Raw genomic sequence first — 20539 nt, forward strand, 5'->3', positions numbered from 1 at the left:
TAGCCAAGGGCTTTAATGCATACATTCGCCCATGCAAAAGTAAGGGAAAATATCAACTCTATATATATCATGTGCACTTTTACACCCCATTCCCCACCTCAAAAAAAACAAGATTATAGCATATTAACTTCAACATTGTTTTGTCCAACATTTTTTTCTCTTTTTGCATTGTAATGTCTACATTTCTTTAAACTAAAAAAGAAGGAAAAAGGGTAGTTGCTTACTTTAGTATCTTTATTACATAAAACAATAACTGAAAATGCTTTAGTATATAACGGCACGTAAAAATCAGCTACCAATCATTAGTGTACTGGAGTTCTGCTGTGGCGACCCCTAACCGGGAAAAGCTGAAAGACACAACAACTTACTGCTACTTTTTTTAATGTCCTTTGTGAACTTTCAAACATTAATGACATGAACCGGGGTATGTGCTTCTCAGTTTCACACAAAGTTTAACAAAGACATCAAAAGTCCAATCTTTTTACTTTTTCTTGTAAAGACATATTTCACAAATGTGATTGATGCTTTATATTCTCACATTTATTCACTAATTTCAGTGTCACTGGTCATCTTCCTGCTCATCTCCACTTCCCAATCTCAGACCCTGGCCCAAGTCCAAAGTACTTATGATTCTTCTAGTCCACTCCTGTGCTTTTTGCCTGTCTCTCAAGCATTTTCCTTTGGAATGTTGGAAAAGGTTTCACTGGCAAAGTTTCTCTAACTTTATTATCAGAAGAATGAAAAGCAGAGTTCCCTTCTGATTGGCTCACTTTTTGTTGAACAATCTTTTTGTATTTCCTGCTTAGCTTGTTCTGCATCAAAAATAACTTTGATCTTCCAAAAATAAAAATATTCTGAAGACAGCTGCATACAGCAGCTTGGAAATCGCATCTGCCCATCTTCATTCCCTGATTGCTGGGGCAAATTTGCTTTTCTTCTGTGTTTTGTACAATGAATAATAATTTCCCCCCAAAACCCTACTGTCTCCAGTTTTTAATAGTTTGACCTTCTGACAATGTTTTGTCAATATCAACTTTTTCTACTGGTATGATTGCATCTTTATTAATACAGGTCTTGGTTGCTTTCTCATGACCTGGTTTGGAGCATACACATATAATGTGCCCTTTCAATTAACAAATCCTGCTGTGGTGTACCAGCTTAGTTGCTTATTTGTGCTTTCATAGAATTATTACAGTTTGTTTCTTCCAGTTTCCCTGGTGCAGCAGAAAATCTCAGGTTTTTCCTGCATGTTCTCTAACTCTACCATTTTTTTCAAACTGCTCTTCTTGAGCGGTCTAATACTCAGCTAGCCTTTTCTTCATTTTGACCTCTGATTTTTGCAGTTTTATCAGTTCATCTGAATAGCTGTTTAAAGCTTATTCCATTTTCTCCAGCCTTTTGTTATTTGAGTTGATATATTCCTTCAGTGTTTTGTTTATTTTAATCTGTTTTGAGTGCATTTAATTTATTTTTTCCTCTAGATTACTGAAAGCCGTGTATTGTTCCAAACCTGGAGCTTGAATTGCATTTTGAACAGCTAAAGGATTCTTCCCAGTCTGTTTTTTCTCTTTACCTTTTCTAGTTGATTTTCTTTCAGGCTTTCTAAGTTTTTTCCTTGCTGGGCATCCAGACAGTGTACTTGCAAGCCAGTAACTGAATTTACTAAAACTGGTAGAGTTTCTCTGCCTTATTTCTGTTACTTTTTTCACTCTTGGAGAAAGCTGTTGATCAGTGTGCAGCTACCTTGTAAGTTGTCTTTGTAGACATATTGAGCCAGTAGGTGACATCACAGCCTTGTTTTGTACCTTACACTTGATCAACAGTAGACCTATTTCATTTATCTTAGATGGGATACTTTCAAGTAGTAGGAATGATTAGTCTGTCACATTTAAGTAGGAATCCTTGAATACAGGAAAGTCCATCACAGTGTAAACAGTGTGGTTTGATGAGAGTGTGGTGGTTTGCCATTGGATGATCACTCTTGTCATAATGACATCATATAGCAGCTGAAATTTTGAGTTATGTCTGAAATAACACTTGTAACTTATCTGCTGGCATTGGCGTTTGTAGCACTTTTCACAACAATTCAGTTTTATTCAGTCAAGTATACAGGTAATTGTAGAATATTTGACAGCCAAAGACTATGGCAACCCACACCTTTGACAATGCACAGTGCCTTTCTGCCTAAGTTTTTTTTTTTCACCATTCAGAAATGTCTCCATCTAGAATATTTAGTTGCTTTATCTAAGCAATCTGGAACAGCTTGTATTTTATTATATTTGTTCTCAGTCTAGCTTTACTTGACCCATAAACTTGAGACTGTCCCCTAAAAAAGTGATGCATGATAGGAATGTCACATAGGATGAGAGAATATATTGGTCACTGGAGGTGGTCTGGCTGGTATGGCAAAGTCTGAGGTGCAACTGTTCTCATTGTGATTTTAGACTTAAGGGATTCATGTGCAAAAGATGGGAGTGTGTGTGTGTGTTCTATGCTAGTCAACTCTAATTCAATTTCCTATTTAAAAAAAGGGCGAATACAGTTCCAAATGGACTCCATACATTAATAGAAAAAAAAAAAAAGAAATCTGAGCAAGTAAAAACAGACTTGCTTTCATCACCTACTTCCTTAGATCTTGCACTACAGGTAATTCTCTTCAAACCAGTGGAGGTGAGGGGGTTATCTGTCTGCTACATGTCTTGAAGGATAAATATTTGGAAACAAGACGTGGCCTGTTTAAGAATGTACCCTTTTATTGATGCACTATGTAGTGCCATTCCTATTATACCCTACACACCTCATCACCCATTCTATATCAGTTGTCACCTTAGCCTCTTAGTCAGCAGTGCATTACAGCTGTAGTGCTATAGCACCTATTTGATCCTGAACTTCAACAGTCACACAAGTGATGTTATTGTCGCCTTTCTTCATGTACGAGATGCTGAGATCAGCAGATTAAAGGAATATTTAAGTTAAAATATTTAGTCATCATGGGCTTTCTACCACAGAAGAGTGCATTTGTCTCCATTATTAAACTTTTTCCTTATTTTAATGGTCAGAGACCTAGGATATAGCTGCCACCCCGATCATTTTAATGAATGATTTTCTTTGCAGATGATGCTTAAAATTGAGACCCCTTTAATCCTTCTGTCTGGAACTGATTCCAAAACAATTAATGCTCGGAGCAGCATGCATCACCAAGTTACAATCAGTTCTATGGTTGCAAAGTCAGTGCATCACCTTCCCGAGTTTAAATTGTTTTGGAATTCGAGTGTGTCACATTCATTGCTTGGGTATAGCACTGATACACTCAGACCTTTTCCAGACTCTGTCCTGGAGCATGAGTGACTTGCTCAATCATACAGAAGGCAAATGGAAACTGAGGGACTGGAACCCTGGACAACAGGAAGAAGCTCATTAATAGCTAATAGCCTTATTCCTCTGCAACATACTAGTGGGAAGCCAATTTACTTCTAGTAAAACTGTATGCACTTCAGTATGTAGTTCATGTTTTAATTGTTTTAGCAACTATGCTGTAGGAAGTCTGAATGGAAACAGGATTTTAGTATCATGTTCTCTTATTGCCTCCCCTTTTGATGATTGAATTTTCATTACTGAATGCAGAAACAGGTTAGGTGTTCACAAGGTACATCTATGTTAAAGGAAGTGACGCAACAATAGGGTGAGTTGCATCCAGAATTAACATTTTCAGTCTGTTTAAAATCCCTAAACTTACAATGGAGAAAGAAAAGAAATCAAATTAATTTGGCACTCTCTGAGGGATAGGCTCCCACTGGAGTATGAAGAAGCTTAAAGCTGAAGCACGTGCTCTTTAAAGAGAAACATGGGGCACAGAATTGTAAGAAAGAAGAATAGTGGAGGAATTGTTGAAATCAGATATTGTGTTCTAGGAATCAGTTATGTTTGCAATAATTTGGTGCATTACCTTTCATGTTTGTGGTGTTTGGCCTCAGTCCCCGCTCCTGCCATTGTGAAGGCTGACCCTATTTACAGGTACCATGTCAGACTTGCAGGAAGTCACATGGTTAAGTGTTTCAACAAATAACTTCAAAGTGAGTTGTTTTTCTTTCGGCTTTTCCTGGTTAGGGGTCGCCACAGAGGAACTCCGGTCCGCTAATGATTGGCAGTAGATTTTTTTTTTACGGTGCCAGCTGGACGCCCAGCCTTCAACGAAGGCACACCCATTCACGCATGTCTTTCGACCGCTACTCAACCGTGTTCTTTACATATTTAATAGTCTAAAGCACCACAATAAGTCAACATTGTAATAGTAATGATTCTAAGAACTGTATCCCCTTAAAAGTTTGCATATTATGAAAAAATTATTTTAACAAGTGATTGTAATGTACTACTCACAGCAAACACCTGGTTTATTTACTCCATGTTCATGATTAAATATCTTTGAAAATGAAGTGATATTTCGCACAAGTAAGCACAGGTATTAAAAAAGTGTTCGTGAGTAAGTAAATTTAAGAAAGGGTTTACCAGTTGACATCTAAGATGCATAGTAACAGGCAGCACCCTTTCTCTGTAACTGATATCACTGCTGTGTAAGGCCTCTTAAAGGCATGCATTGCAGCTCCAATAAGTTATGACAGAAAAGGGACAAGTTAGATCAGTCCATCTACCTGGATAACAGATTACAAAAGTTGTTAGAGCAGTCTCTCAGTAGCAGTTTGTAACTTTTACATAGGTACATGCATAGTGTGCTAGATTTGGGTAGGTACATAGATCTAGTTGTTCACCTGCTTTGTGCATCATACAGTCTGGAGGTGTGTGTTACCTGAGAATTTGTGTGAAAGTATGCATGGAAGGGAGTGCATATACTCTAATACTTTTTATGTGGTTCAGTAGTGTTAATAGAATGTGTTAAGTCAGACAGCACCATCAGTCGTTCTGGTCCCATCCACCACCTGCACGCTGTGAAAATTTAACCCCTTTGTTAACAATTGCCCACGAGACATTCTGTTTTGCTTAATAGTTCTGCCACTCATTTGACCTGTCCTATAAATATGGGTAGTGGTTAGCTTATAATTTATTTCAGTGACAGTAGTTTCTTCTGCTGTTTACTTATGAGCTTGGTAGTAAGAACTGTTGTATCAGTTTGTCTTGCACTGGTAAGTATGAGATCACTGAAATTTTACATTATTTTTTCAACTTAGAAGTGTGAAAAGGATAGGGTCATAACAATATATACCATTGTTCTGAAAATCCCATCTTTGAGTGGACCCTGTGGATTATCTTGTTCAAAATTTGTTTGTTTCCTGATGTTCCTTTATTTTGGAGACCCAAGGTTTTGCTTCTCATTAGGGCACTGCCTACTCCTGTCCAGCCCTTTGTACCCAAAGCAAAGCAGTTAAAGGGGCTAGTGCAGGCATGGTGCTGAGTTGCACAATCAAGGGAGATAACATGTACAGTGTGGTAATTCCATGGTCTGCAGCAATTCTTTAAACATCCACCCACCCCAGCTCCACTGGGAAGATACATGAACAAAGTTACTTTTCTTGTGTGCAAAAAGCTTGTTTTATGCACAGACATATTTTGCTTTTGTATATACACTGGGACAGATTCCAAAACACTTGCTCTCAGTGTCACTGACCTACTCCAGTGTAAGGCCAATCTATAAAGCAGGCTTACTCACATCAAACTAAATCTCTTAAACATAGTGCAAATGTGCTTAGAATCAATCCACAGACTTCTGCTCGTGGTCTCTCTCTCTCTCTCAAACACACACACTCTTACTCACAAACATATGCAATTTTTTCTGTTTTATAAACTGACGCACACACCAATATTTGTCTGAATTTGTTGGCACAGAGGAAGGCAAGTTTGCAAGAAATACTACAAAAGACCATTTTGTATGGGAGAATAGATGATTTTTGTCTCAGAAGTCTGACTAGTATGCCTCATTTGAAAGCATGCAAGTGCATTCATCAGTATTGGACAGAAGTATTAAATAAAATTTTAACCAAGATTGTCCACTGACTTTTAAATATCTGACTTACTGCCAAAAAAAATGCTGTTTATTGTTTTCATTACACTGCATGTTTTACAGTTTAGTCACCACACTGAAATAGCAATTTTATATTTAGAGTCCTGTGTCTTTTCTTCTAGGACCATACTGGCATGTTATAATGCAGCTGCCGAGTCCGCTTTTGTTGGTTTAGAGAAGAAGCAATAGCAAATGTATTTTTTTCTGATGTAAATTATTCCTTGCCATTGATTGGTCTGTTACTTTGTTTTTTTTTTTTTTTGTTTTGTTTTTTTTTGTTAGTTACTTTTATAACCGCTCTGGATAATGGCTTTCAGCAACAGTTAAACCGGAAGCAGTCAGGATGAGAAGTTGCAGCCTGTTAAGTTTGAAGGGTGTATAGCTGATATTGCAAAGTGCTAGAACGTAATAAAATAAGAGTCTAACGTGGTGCAGCAAAGTCACTAATGTGTTAAGTCCAGTTTAACCTATGACATCAAAATCTGTGTTTCTTATTTTCTATAGTGACATCACTGAGGTTCACACAGCGGTGCTCTATATCCTTTGTTCACATTATAAAGAGCTTTCTTTCCTGTTTAAGTATTTTATTTATTTATTTATTTATTTTACATTTGTTGACCGGGATAGTCCAACCGGATACATGTCCATTTTCAGAGGAGGCCGGGGGAGAAAAGCTCCAAACATTTAAACATTACATTGAAATTAAGCATGAACATTAAAAACAATTCTTGTCAGACATAGCTGAATCTTATATGGCTACAGACAATCAGATAGAAGCAGCTAGGTCTTACTTACAATACTGGTTTTGTATACTATAGTATAGGAGGAGTTGGTCGATTCTGGCAGGGGCAAAGCCAGTGTGTCATGAAATACTTTTTGAGATTTTTCTTGAATTAGTTTAGTGATGGTTCAAGTGTTAGATCAGTTGGAAGTGAATTTCAAATTTTGCCTACTGAGTTGGAAAACAAGGGGTCACCAGCTGAGTTGTTAGTTCTGAGTGTTTGACTTCGTAGTTTGTTAGAATATTGCAGTGGCCTAGTGTTCCTGTGGGGATAAATGATGTTTTTAAGTGCAGGGGTATTATTTGGTTGGTTGAGAATTTTGTGGGCTACTACAAGTTGATTGTACTGAAGTGAGCTAGTCAATTCTAGCCATCCTAGAGGTTTAAGGTTTTGACAGTGGTGAGTTCTGTAAGTAGAGCCAGTGGCAAATCTAGCAATGTGATTATAACAGCTTGAGAGTTTGCAGAGTTCAGATTTGTTCAAATTAGTAAAGGGAGCCCAGTTTTTTATTAATGTTTTCAATGGTTTGCTTGATATGCACGTCAAATTTAAGGTTATTATCAATAGTTACCCCTAAGAGTTTAGTGTGGTTATCTGGGGAAATAACAGTTCCATTATTAGAGGAAATCGTAAAGGAAAGTAGTGTTGACCTGTGAGTGGGGGAGAAAAATAGTAGTTTGTTTTTTTAGGGTTCAAGAGCAAACTACGGCATGAGAGCCAGATCTCAACTGTGTTAAGTGTTTTCTAGGATAGCATATGCAGGTCAGCTGGGGTGGAGGCTGAGCAGATCAACGTGGAATAGTCTGTGTATTGTATGCATGTAGCATTCGGAATGGCAGAGTAAAGGTCATTAATAAAGATTGAAAAGAGAAGAGGTCCTAAGATAGAGCCCTGGGGAACTCCAAGGGTGAGGGGTAGTAGAGTAGAGAAATTTCCCTCTCATAGGACAGCCTGTTGTCTGCCATTCAGATAGGATTGAAACCATTGAATGTTATGGTTATTCAAGGAAATGGATTTCAAAGTGGGCAGTGAGTACTTGGTGGCTGAACATATGAAAGGCTTTGGATAGGTCGAGGAATAGGGCTGAGGATAGTTTGTTGTTATCACAGTTATGTTTTATGACATTGGAGAAAGAGAGGAGAGCAGAGGAGGTACTATGGTGTGGCCTAAAGCCAGGCTGAGAGTTAGCCAGCAGATTGTTGAGTATGAGATGGTGCAAGAGTTGTTTATGAATACATTTCTCCATTATTTTGGCCAGTGGTGAAAGTATGGCAATGGGTCTATAATTTGATAGATGTTCTTCGTGTTTCACTGTTGCAGTCATTACATTTGGGTAATCCTGCTGGCAGGTTGCCCTCAGCCGGCCTGAATTCCAAAGTCTTGGATCCTGCATCGGCTGCTGTCGCCCATTCCCTGACATCAGGTCGTCAGGGGTATAAAAGAAGCAGCCAACACCATTTTCTTCAGTCTTTTTTGCCGCGCAGTGCCCGAAGCAGAAGCAGTTCGCAGGAGCCGGTCGGCCAACTCCTGAGATTTTCGTGTTTGAGTTTCAGATTCAAAGTTTTCAATAAAGCAAAGTACCCTGTTGGGGAAACTTTTTTCTTGCTCCAGACCGATGTCAGAAAAAGTTAATAATTGTATTTCTTGTGGAAAGCAAATACCTCATAAGGATTTTCATTTTTACTGTATTCCTTGCCTAGGCCCTGATCACAGCATTACTGGTTGTTGGTTTTCTGCTAGATTTAACCAACGCACTATTAAGCATCTGTATGATTTTGCTTTAAACTTTTTTGGACGCCGGTTTAATTATCCTGAAATGTCGTCGGATAGCCATCCAACTACTGGAGTTTTCAAAAAATGCAAAGAAAAGGATAGAGAAAAACAACCGAGGCCCAAAACCGACAACGAAGCTTCTCCTAAGCCAGTCGCCGGTTCTCAGTGAGGTGCTTTTGCAGCCCCTGACACCCGCTACTTTAGAGTCAGCAGGCCGCTACCGACTCCCACGTGGAGTCGGCCATGCCGCTGGATACTCAAGGTATTGGAGCCTTGGACGCTAAACCCTCAGATGGGTCCAGAGCCGCTGAGCAGGTACCAACTTCTGAGGGTGTATTCAGACCTAAACATCCTTACATTAAAACGACTTCAGCTTCAAAGGCAAAGACTAAAGCACCTTCTAAAGCAAGGAAACAAACTCAAGAGCCACGTGGACAGGCCTCTATGCCCAAAAAACAGATGCTCAAAATGGCCGAAGACTTAATTACCTTGATCAGGGGTTCCCACCCCCCTACCGATAAGAGGCCTAGGCAAGACACTGACTAAGACTCTTCAGATCAGGTTTCTATTTCTTCTGATCAGGAATATTCTCTTCCCTCCTATGAGGATTCTGATGAAGAATCTATACCTTCAGCATCTCCTCCTGAGGACTATTCCTTTGAGGAAACCTTGCATACCATGAGGGAGCATTTCCACTGGGAGAGCCAAGATTTTTCAGGATCTAAAAAGAGGCTCAGGGATTTTCTTTTACTACCTCAACACAGGCCTCTAGCCATTCCACCTGTGTTAGACGTTGTAGATGATGTGTTTTTGGAGTCTAGTCTGACCCCTGACTTCTTACCCCCAGCTCCTGTTAAACCTGGCAGATATTACAGGGTTTCTGACTCGCACAAGTTTCTTTTTAAAAATCCTGCTGCTGACCCAGAAACTTTTTCACAGGGTCCAAAGGGAATTGAGGCTTCCACTGCAAAAAACCCAAACCCCTCTGACAGAGATTCAAGGGCATTGGATAGATGGGGAAAAAAGGTTTACACATCTGCAACTTTGGCTATAAGGGCCTTAAACTGTCAATTTCATATGCTTAAGTATCAGCAACATGTCATGGGATTGCTTAAACAGAAAATGTTAATGTGCAGAAAACAAGGAAATGCAGGATTTATTGTATGCAGCAGAACAAGTTGGAAAACATACTTTGCAATGTGGTTTTGATTCTTTGGAGGCCTCCTGCAGGGCTGCAGTTATGGGTTCTGTAATTAGGAGGCATGCTTGGTTAAAGGAACAAAATCTGCCTGATCATGTTAAAGTTAAATTACTAGATGCATCTTTACAGCATGATACTTTGTTTGGTGTTAAGGCAGAAGAGGTGTTAAAGAAAATGGAGGACAAAGCTAAATCTATGCAAACTGTCAAAGATTTTTTTACAAGTACAGCCACCTAGGTTCAGTAGACACTGGCCTTACAAAAAATTGGTCCTTTCCTGTGTCAGACAGACCTCAAAAGGGCAGATCCAGATGCCCTAGGGGCAGATCCCAGGCGCAAGGTTCTTATAGGCCCAAGCAGTGGGGTGCTTCTACCTCCAAAGCTGAAGAAGATAGAGCACAAACATACAGAAAACAGTCCCAATGACTTCCCCCTGCCTGCACCAAGAACTTGTCTTCTGGCAGCACCCTTAGGGGGAAAATTAGCACTTTTTGTTCAAAATTGGCACATCATAACCCAGGACAAGTGAGTTCTAAACATAGTATCACAAGGCTACAAGTTCCATTTCCATACTCTGCCAAAGGCAAATGGCTGGCCAGATCTGCCAAAAAATCAATGGGCAGAGGCACAAAAACAAGTCTCATCCCTCATGGACATGGGGGCCATTCAACAAGTACCAGAGCAAGAGCAGGGACAAGGATTTTACTCAAGACTGTTCTTGGTACCCAGAAAGGACAAGGCCTGGAGGCCGATACTGGACCTGTCTATTCTGAACACTTTCCTGGATATTCCAAAATTCAAAATGTTGACTTTGCAGCAGCTTCTGCCCATGCTGGACAAGAATGCTTGGCTTGTGACTTTAGACCTAAAAGAGGCATACCTGCATGTCCCAATCAGACAAATATGCAGAAGATACCTAAGATTCAAGGCTGGTTCAATGCATTACCAATTCTCTGCACTGCCCTTTGACTTATCTACTGCGCCCAGAGTCTTCACAAAATGCCTGGCACCAGTATGCATTCTGCAGACAAAGAGGAATACAAATCTATCCTTACTTGGACGACTGTCTCATTCAACCAGAGAACAAGGACATTCTTCTTCAACATCTGGCGTTTGTGAAAAGACCTCTAACATGCCTAGGGTACACAGTCAACAAAAATAAATCAAAATTAGTACCCTCACAAGAGATAACATTCCTGGGTGCAAGCTTGAATACAACTGCCCAGATGGCTTTTCTCCCGCCAGACAAACAAAGGCAACTGACTACCTATTTCAAAAATGTTGCCAACAAAGGCCCAGTTATCTGTAAGAAAAATTCTGCAGGCTTTGGGCTTCATGGGATCCTGCATCCTACTAATTTCATATGCAAGACTGCATATGAGGAAACTTCAGTGGTACCTAAAAAGTGTTTGGACTCAACATTGCCACAGCCTGGAAACAGTCATTACTCTCATTCCCCGCCTGCAACAGGAGTTTCGATGGTGGGCAAAGGCTTGTCACCAGAACAAGGGACAGCCATTTACATTACCTCCAGCCAGGCACACACTAACAATGGATGCATCAGACTATGCCTGGGGAGCCCACATGGCAGGAAGATGCATTCAGGGCACATGGTCCTCAAACCAAATGCATCTGCATATCAATCAAAAAGAGATGTTAGCTGTTCAAAATGCCCTGACAGCCTTCAAGGACCTACTTCATCCGGGACAACTACTGATAAAGACAGACAACACCATGGTCATGTGGTATATAAACAAGCAGGGGGGCACACATTCTTACCCCCTTTGCAGACTAGCCATGACCTTGTGGGACACATCCTTGACTTTCCAAGTACATCTGCAGGCACAATTCCTGCCAGGAAAGGAAAATACTCTGGCAGACGAACTAAGCAGAAACCTCATGGATCCCCACCAGTGGAAGCTGGATCCACAAGTCTTCAACGTGATAACAAGGAAATGGGGATGCCCGGACATGGATCTATTTGCCTCCCCTCTCAATTACCAACTAAAAAGATTCTGCACAAGGACTTATCACAGGCAAGCATGGAAAGTGGACGCCCTATCTTTCAGCTGGAAAAACCTATCAGTATATGCCTTTCCTCCACTGCCTCTCCTCCCCAAGGTGCTCCTAAAGGTCAGACAAGAGAAGCCAAAGATGATACTGATTGCCCCAGACTGGCCACACCAGTACTGGTATCCAATACTAAAACTTATCTCTCTACCCAGCTTGGACCTTACTTCAAATACCTCGACTACTCTCCCAGCAAAACAATCAGATCATGCACAGCCAACTCAGGACATTAAACTTGGCAGCATGGCGGATAATGTAGTCATACAAAAAACACCTCTCAGTAAAGCTGTGATGGATGTCATTCTGGAAGCCAGAAGGCCTAGTACTAGAAAGTCATATGCTGGAAAATGGAAGAGATTATTTTCCTGGAACCAGGCACAAGGAACTGATACAGCGGTACCAAATATTCCTCAGATTTTGCATATCTTAACTGAGATGCGGACAAAGGCCTATCTTTTTCATCAATTAAAATTCATGCCTCTGCCATTTCGGCTCATTACAGTACAGAGCCACCACTTTTTTTCTCACCCTTTATTAAGACAATACCTCAGAGGAGCCAAAAATTTAAGGCCCCCAATGAGACTACCAATACCTGCATGGGACCTCAACTATGTCTTGGAAAAGCTCACCCTGCCTCCTTTTGAGCCAGTTGCTACTGCTGATATGAAGTTTTTATCTTGGAAAACAGCTCTGCTCTTGGCAATTACTTCTGCGAGACGAGTTTCAGAGCTAGAGGCGCTCATGGCTGTGGAACCTTTCATCATTTTTCATCCAGACAGGGTCTCCCTGAGGACAAACCCAACATTTATGCCTAAAGTAGTGTCCAGTGTGGCTCTTAGCCAAGCCATCCATCTGCCAACTTTTTACCCAAATCCACAGAACAAGGGGGAGAGAATTCTGCATTCTTTGGATGTACACAAACAGCTTAGATTCTACTTGGACAGAAACAAAGCTTTCAGGAAGACAGAGCAATTACTAGTGGCATATGCTGCAGGATCACAAGGAAGGCCTATCTCAAAGCAGACTATTTCTAAGTGCTTAGGCCACTGCATTCGTTTCTGCTACTTACACCATGGCAAGCCAGTGCCTAAGGGCATTAGGCCTCATTCCACCAGAGCTGCAGCCACCTCAGCAGCCTTTCTCAGAGGAGTACCAACCAGAGACATTTTAGAGGCGGCTACTTGGAGTTCAGTGCACACCTTTACAAAGCATTATTATCTGCCACTCTACTCTAAATCCAGGGCAGGCTTTGCCACTGCAGTTCCGCAGGGCCTCATAGCCACTCCTACTGCTGTCTAGTTCCAGCCTCCCAACCATAGCTTTGGGACTCTACCCAAATGTAATGACTGCAACAGTGAAACACGAAGAACATAGTACAGATGTGTACACTTACCGTAAATGTAGATGTTCGAGTGTATTCACTGTTGCAGTCCAGGTTACCCACCTGCCTTCCCCCTTTTTTCTTTTGGATCTTATCTTTTCTTCTCTGATTTATACTACCTTTGTGGTGTATTTGCTTATAGATGAAGGTAAAATTTATATTGGTGTATTTCTGACTATATATATAAAGTTTGGCTACCCTTTTTTTGGGGGCACCTGACATCTGGGGCAAGAAAAACTGAAGAAAATGGCGTCGGCTGCTTCTTTTATACCCCTGACGACCTGACGTCAGGGAGGGGGCGACAGCAGCCAACGCAGGACCCAAGACTTTGGAATTCAGGCCGGCTGAGGGCAACCTGCCAGCAGGATTACCCAAATGTAATGACTGCAACAGTGAATACACTCGAACATCTACATTTATGGTAAGTGAACACAACTGTACTTTCTGTGTAATTGCCACCTTTTTGGAGTGGTATGACATGGGAAGTTTTACAAATGGAGGGGATGGAGGCTTCACATATGGTTCTGTTGTTCAAGATTGAGACTGGATAAGCTATGACATCTGCAGCTTTTTGTAGGTACTCTGCATGTAGAAGATCTACAGATAGGGTGGTAGGGTTTAGTTTTTAAGGCTGGAACGGATAGGTGAGATAGGGACTGGTTGGAAACTTAAGGGGGGATGGGTAGAGGGTGAGGTTATGATAGAATTAGTATCAGTATGATAATCAGTATGATAGTATTAGTATAGTATTATAGAAGTATCATGTGACTCACTCGTGTATTCATGGTAGCACAGCTGTCTCTAAGATGAGGATGCTTTGTGTATCTGACACACTATCTGGAAATCAAACCAAAAGTGTAGTGAAAACAGGTTTCAATAAAAAAGTGCTAAAAAAATACTGAAGAAAAAACATAAAGGTTGTGAGAACAACAACAGAACAAAAACTGGAAAGTTCTCACAATTGTAGTGGCATGTATAAAGAAATGCTGGGACAACCATATGTTGATCAAGATTTTATGCAAATTTGGCTAAGTAGAGGTGAATTTAAACCAAAAGATGAAAAGGTAGTTATGGCAGCCCAGGATAGTGGACTATATACATACCATTTTGCAAAAATGTGTAGAAAACTTGATAGACCAATGCAGGTTTTGTAATACAGAGGTAAAAGCAGTTGCATATCTTACCTCTGATAGTGATATACTCATAGCTGAGAGGCTGGCATGATAATATAGCAAGACTGTTAGATTAGGGATTGTGCAAACATTGTGCTGATAGTGATATACTCATAGCTGAGAGGCTGGCATGATAACATAGCAAGACTGTTAGATTAGGGATTGTGCAAACACTGCAACAAACAGGTAGCTGAGAAGTGTTTCAAATTACTGAAAGTGACAAGGTACTGATCATATGGCATTATCTAGTATCCACAGTCAGGAAGGTGGAAAGACTAAAACCAGACAGTGTAATCAATGCAAAAAAAAGGAAAAAGGCATTCATTGTTGAAAGAGATTCACCTAAAAACCGTAGCATCCTGCCTACTATGATGTAAAGTTATAAAAATACCAGGATATGCAAACAGAAACTAGAGCAGTGCAGATTGCAAACAACAAGGTAGTTCCAACAAGGATAATAAAAAAAAAAAATTAAACATGCTTTATTCACTTTTGTCTTTGTTGACTGTAAAGTCTGAATTGTCAAAGCTTGTTTTTAGCAGATGCCCGGGGAGAAAAGCTCCAGCGGATGAGTTTAAGATGTGCATGACAAAACAATTTTTCACAAAGATACACTATATAAGTAGTTCTTAAGACATCTGTGTACAAACAGGTGATTACTCGGCCGTGACACTGTATAAAGGTAAGAGGTGCAGCTTTTGTGGTGACATTCTACAGAATATAAAATTCCAAGTGTAAAGCACTTAGTATGGAAACAATTTGTGTGCAGTGTGTGACAAGCAGATGTTGGATACAACTGTATCTCTCCTTACCCATGTCTGAGATGTTAAAATTAAGGTAAGGAGTGTGAAGCATTAGTTGGTAAGTAGGTAACAGTTAAAAACTAGAAGAGTGAGAGGCAATATGCAGCCAGTAGAGGTGATGCAGTATGAACTACAGGAAGAGGTAATTCTTGGGTATGTTGTGACAGACCTATAGTAACACTCCTAAATAAGTGCCAGTACTGCACATGCAGCCCATCAGCAAAAGCCATTTGTGCCCTTAGCTACTTGCTCCTTCCGCAGCCAACTTTTTCACCATGACCTAGTTAAATCTCTGCACTGCAAACAAAAATGAACATGCAACATGAAAAGACAGCACACTGCACATGAGCACTTCCAAGCTGAATGTTCAGGGTAGCATTCACTGTTCTCCAGAGCTGAACCCTAGCAGCTCAAATTTCCTGCAGATTTTAAGACCAGTTAAACAGAAGGCTAAATTTCAGCAGGTGACCTGTGAGTCCTGGTTTAATGTCTTTCAGTGCATCTAGAAGTTGTGGGATCAAACTTGAGTCTTTGGGGTCCATTTGCAGCTCATTGCCTTATCCCATTTTGCTTTTCTGTTAGCTTGTCAGATATGAGTGAGCAGCTGATACGTACTTCACATGATTAACTATTAGTAAATGGTTAGTGGAAAGCCAGTTAATGAAAGGAGCACTATTTCATATAACAACTAGGAAATACATTTTACTTACTCTTTTTTTTTCTTGTTTTACAGCAATGGATTGCCTCCTGGAGAGAGCTCTTCACATTCGGAAAGTCCTCCTGACATTGCCTAAGACCACCTTAGTTTTGATGAGATACCTATTTGCCTTCCTAAGTCAGTGAGTATCAAGCTTATGGGGGTGGGTGGTGTTTCATTTTTGTACAGCTTTAGGCTGTGTTGTGATTTTATTTACTGGTCTTAAAACTTAATTTAGAATTTTTAGAAACCCAAAAGAGTTAGTCACTCTCATAGTTAGTTGTGATGTACAGACCAACTGTAAGTAATCTGGACAATTTTGAGCAAGGGGGATCAGTCTAAAGATGATGTGATTGGGGAGGCTGAGTTAGGGTTTCTGCTTTGTGCATCTTTGTAGCAGCTTTTTCTGCAGTACTGACTCAGTGAAGACCAGTATAAAATACCATCTTGCTTTTTTACCTATGTTGACAAACTGTCATCCATGGTCAGCTGCCTGATGTAGCAGATTGGTATCGGGTTTGGTGTTCTTTCAACTACTTGTCAGAAATTTGAACTCAGGAAGTTGACATCTGCTTCCCAACCTGTACTTGCTCTCAGTAGCTCATGGCAAGTTAGAAACAAGGTTTGCTGGTTTTTAGTTTAGTTTCTGTGGCTAGTATATATCACCATGCCACCAGAGTTGATAGAGCTGTTTAACAGCGTATCATTATATGTGCACCACAGTCAGTATATTAGCTATGGATAGCGTATATTGTATGGTATGATGTCATCTCAGGAATAGGAATATTAAGTTGTGTGGGAAAATTTGTTGTGTAATTTGCTCATATCTTAGAATTCCATGGGATAACTAAAGAAATTTGAGATCTACTGTAGTAATTTGGTCCCTTTTGTAGGGCTTGAATGCACATATGGTGCACTGGCCAGGTCAGGAAATTTATTGGATAGTGACAGAGAAAACAATACAGGGACATACTGTAATATCATTTATTGGACCCGTGTAGGTTGTGCAAATTACTTTTGTTATATTATTATTGAGTTTTTTGGCTAACCGGAGCCCTTCACTGGGAGGTACAGAGGCAGCATGAGTGTACCTCCTCCCAGGAAGAACTGGTTCACCCTTGTTTCTTGTCCCATGAAGCAAATGTGTTAGAATGATGTTGAAGCTCTAGTGTTCGACATATTCTGTTTGTGGCTTTTTTTGGCAACATGGCATATGACAACCACCGAGAATGCAGGAAAAGCAAAATAGTCCTATCCACCAGTGCATGGGCCATGATGTTTGCAGCTATAATGTATAAGCTTACTAAACACGAGAATGGTAAAACCAGACCTGTGCCTCAGATGCTAACCTGTTCAATGACAAGGACCATATAAAGTTACTAGACATGTACTATATATAAACATTTGTGTTACACAGGAATGCAGTCCTACCAGCAACCAACCCCAGAGATGATCCAGCTACTGCTAGCCATCCAGGTACTGCAGGAGGGAAAGGGTGGCTGGGAGTTATGGAGTGAGTGACCACAGTCAACTTACCCATTTTGAGGGGTGTAAAGCAGGTTGACTTTCTGTACCATCACTACTGGGGTGGGTGGGTTTCAAGATGATGTAACAATTAAGTTTCTAGGAATAAGGAAAGTGTACTTTTGTCTAGTCAGTCCACACTCTGCATTGCAGCTGTGGATTAATGTAACTTTTAAGGCCTAACATTACAGAGAAAAGGTGTTGGGGCAATAGCACCCAAACCTTCTTTGACTGCCTGTTAGCCCCCCTCCCCCACTGTGGCACCAACCATTACGATGGGGAAACAAAAGGGCTGATGAGCAGTTGGGGGGGGGGGGGTTAAAAAGTTATTTATTTTATTTATTTATTTTATTTTACATTTTTTGACTGGGAATGTCCCACTGGATGCAAGTCCATTTTCAGTGGAGGCCCTGGGAGAAAAGCTCCAAGAATACAATTTATTACAGACAAAAATGTAAAGACATGACTTTGCCATACAATATTTCATTGAAGCTAGGATACATTCATTTGTTACTATATAGTATTAGCTTTTGAAGATATCACAAAGCATGACATTCTTGGAATAGTTTACTTTCAAAGGAAAGAAAAAGAGAAGAAGAAAAGGTCAAGAGGATTACTGGCCTCGAACAGTTGCCCCATGCAGCACGACTGAAAACGCTAAGACTGTTCTCTGTTGCATACCGCTTTCTCAGAGGCGATGTCTGTCTAACATACAGAGCCATGTCCAACCCAGAATTGTTGGACATGCTCCATCTTAGCAAAACCAAATCTACTCGAGCTACACGCTCTAGGGATATAAACCTCAACACAACAATGAATAGAACATCAGAAAACAGGTAATAGTGCAAAGGAACGAGTTCCTTTGCACTATTACCTGTTTTCTGAGTTTATTATTTATTTTGGTATAAGTGCATTTATCGTTTGGACTGACTTCGCTACTAATGAATAGAACATGCTGGAGGGATAGATTCCCTTCGCAAAGACTTCCCTTACTATGGAACAGGGTCCTGATCTACATAAGACAGAGCCCCTCACTATCACTCTTCAAGAGGAACCTTGATGAGTGGATGGGTAACAGAAAGTTCACACTGGGGATCACACCAGCAGCACTACTAGGTAGGGGCCAAGAGTACTAGCTGCTAGTACAAGGGTCTAGGGAGCTACTAAAGGGGCGGTGAATACCGCACAACGTGGCTGGGCTAATATATGCCTTCGGGCAGATAGCCCAGTACCAACCTATGAGAGTAGGTGTTACTGGATATGGATGTGAAAGACATCAATATGATATGAGATTTGATTTATCAGTTAGGATACGTATACTTGGTACTATAGGTATTAACTTTAGGAGATAGTGGAAAGCACACCATTCCTGGGATAGGTTGCAAGAACCACTAGAGAGTCCGGATGTGCAGTTGTTTAACAGTGTTAAGTGGGTACAGAGTTCTGACTTGGTTGGTTTGACAGTCTTAATTAAGTAAGGTGAAATTTCAGAAATGACATATTAGCCAGGGGGGATGCAATAGCATAGTCTGTTATTCATGAAGTAAGCTTAGACTAGGTTTTTGAACTGGGTTGGGGATTTGCCTTCAGTTATGTGGGCAGGAAGGGAGTTCCAGGTTTTTGATATATAGTGACTGTAGACAGACTTACCCGCCTCATTGTTATATTTAGTTACTTTGAGGAGGTTTTGTGTGCTAGACCTTAAGGTTCGGGTAGTGGTATAGGGCTGAAGGAGATTTTGTAGGGCTAGGGTGTTATCAGGGTAGTTTATTATTTTGTGGACTAATGCTAGTTGATTGAGTTGGAGTAGTAGTCGTAATTCTAGCCAGTTGAGTTTTTTTAGGCAGTCACAGTGGTGCGTTCTAATGGGTGAGGTTGTAGCGAATTTAGCTTTCTTATTGTAACAACTATCAAGTTTGATTAGGTCAGATTTGTGGAGATTTGTAAGTATGTGGGGAGGCATACAATAAGGTGGAAATTAGGTGAGTTCTGGCAATTGCAATTTTGGAGTGGTCGGTGAGAAATGTTTTATTGCGATAGAGTAGACCTTGTTTTTTTATGTACTTTTTTATGGTTGTGGAAATATGTACGTCAGATCTAAGGTGTTTATCTATTTCTACCCCTAGCAGCTTGGTATGATTGGTGGGGGTGATTGTAGTATTGTTATTAGAGGAGATGATGAAACTATTGGAGGGAGGTGCAGTTCTGTGGGAGCTAAAGAGTAATAGTTTTGTCTTACCTGGGTTCAGAATGAGGTTTTGTTTGGTAATCCAATTTTCTGCTAGGGGAAAGCATTCTTGTGTTTGGGAGTGAAGGAGGTCAATAGTTTTGGCTGCGCATATTATGGTAGTATCATCAGCATACTGTACTATTGAGGCTTTGATAATATTGGATGGGAGCTGGTTTGTGAAGAGGGTAAAAAGGAGTGGTCCCAGGATGGAGCCTTGGGATACCCCTAGGGAGACTGGTAGGGAGGGGGAAGAGTTGGTTTTGCCACATTACAGCTTGTTGCCTTCCCCCTAGATAGTTTTTAAACCAGAAGATGGCAGGGAGGGTAAGATTTAGAGTGGATAGTGAGTGAAGGAGCTTTGTATGGTTAACCATATCAAATGCTTTGGACAAGTCTAAGAATGTGGCAGATACAAAGAGTCCATTGTTTCTGTGGTTGTTGATGATGTTGGTAAAGACAGTAAGTGCAGTAGAGGCGCTGTGGAAGGGTCTAAAGCCATGCTGTCGTGTTGCTAGTAGTTTGTTGTCTAGGAGGTATTGCATTAGTTGCTTGTGTATTACCCTCTCGAAAATTTTAGATAATGGGGATAGCTATAGGGCGGTAGTTATTGAGTTCAAGGGAGGTATGTAGTGGGATTGATATGTGATATTTTCCATAACTGTGGTACTGTACACTCTGAGATGGATCTGTTTATTAAGATGGAGATGGGATATGCTATGGCTTCTTCGGCTATTTGGAGGTATTCAGCGGGTAATTTATCGGCGGCTAGAGAAATTGGTTTGAGTTTTAGGAGTAGGTTTTCAATATATATGTAATGTGTGTGTGTGTGTGTATATATATATATATATATATATATATATATATATATATATATATATGTATATGTATATATAT

The 20539-nt window shown here is 40.4% G+C and overlaps 1 protein-coding gene across 5 annotated transcripts in view; it reads left to right on the forward strand.

The window, feature by feature from the left end:
* The window catches only part of SRGAP2 (SLIT-ROBO Rho GTPase activating protein 2), a 1651541-nt gene that overhangs the window by 1351359 nt on the left and 279643 nt on the right, over positions 1-20539 (forward strand). For all 5 annotated transcript variants that reach the window (XM_044076850.1, XM_044076847.1, XM_044076851.1 and 2 more), the window contains one exon: positions 15928-16033. In XM_044076850.1, coding sequence (XP_043932785.1) covers positions 15928-16033 — 106 coding nt within the window. The remainder of the gene's footprint in view (positions 1-15927; positions 16034-20539) is intronic.

Source organism: Protopterus annectens, chromosome 7.part0, assembly GCF_019279795.1.
Source record: "Protopterus annectens isolate FY-2018-M chromosome 7.part0, PAN1.0, whole genome shotgun sequence".
NCBI lineage: Eukaryota > Metazoa > Chordata > Ceratodontiformes > Protopteridae > Protopterus > Protopterus annectens.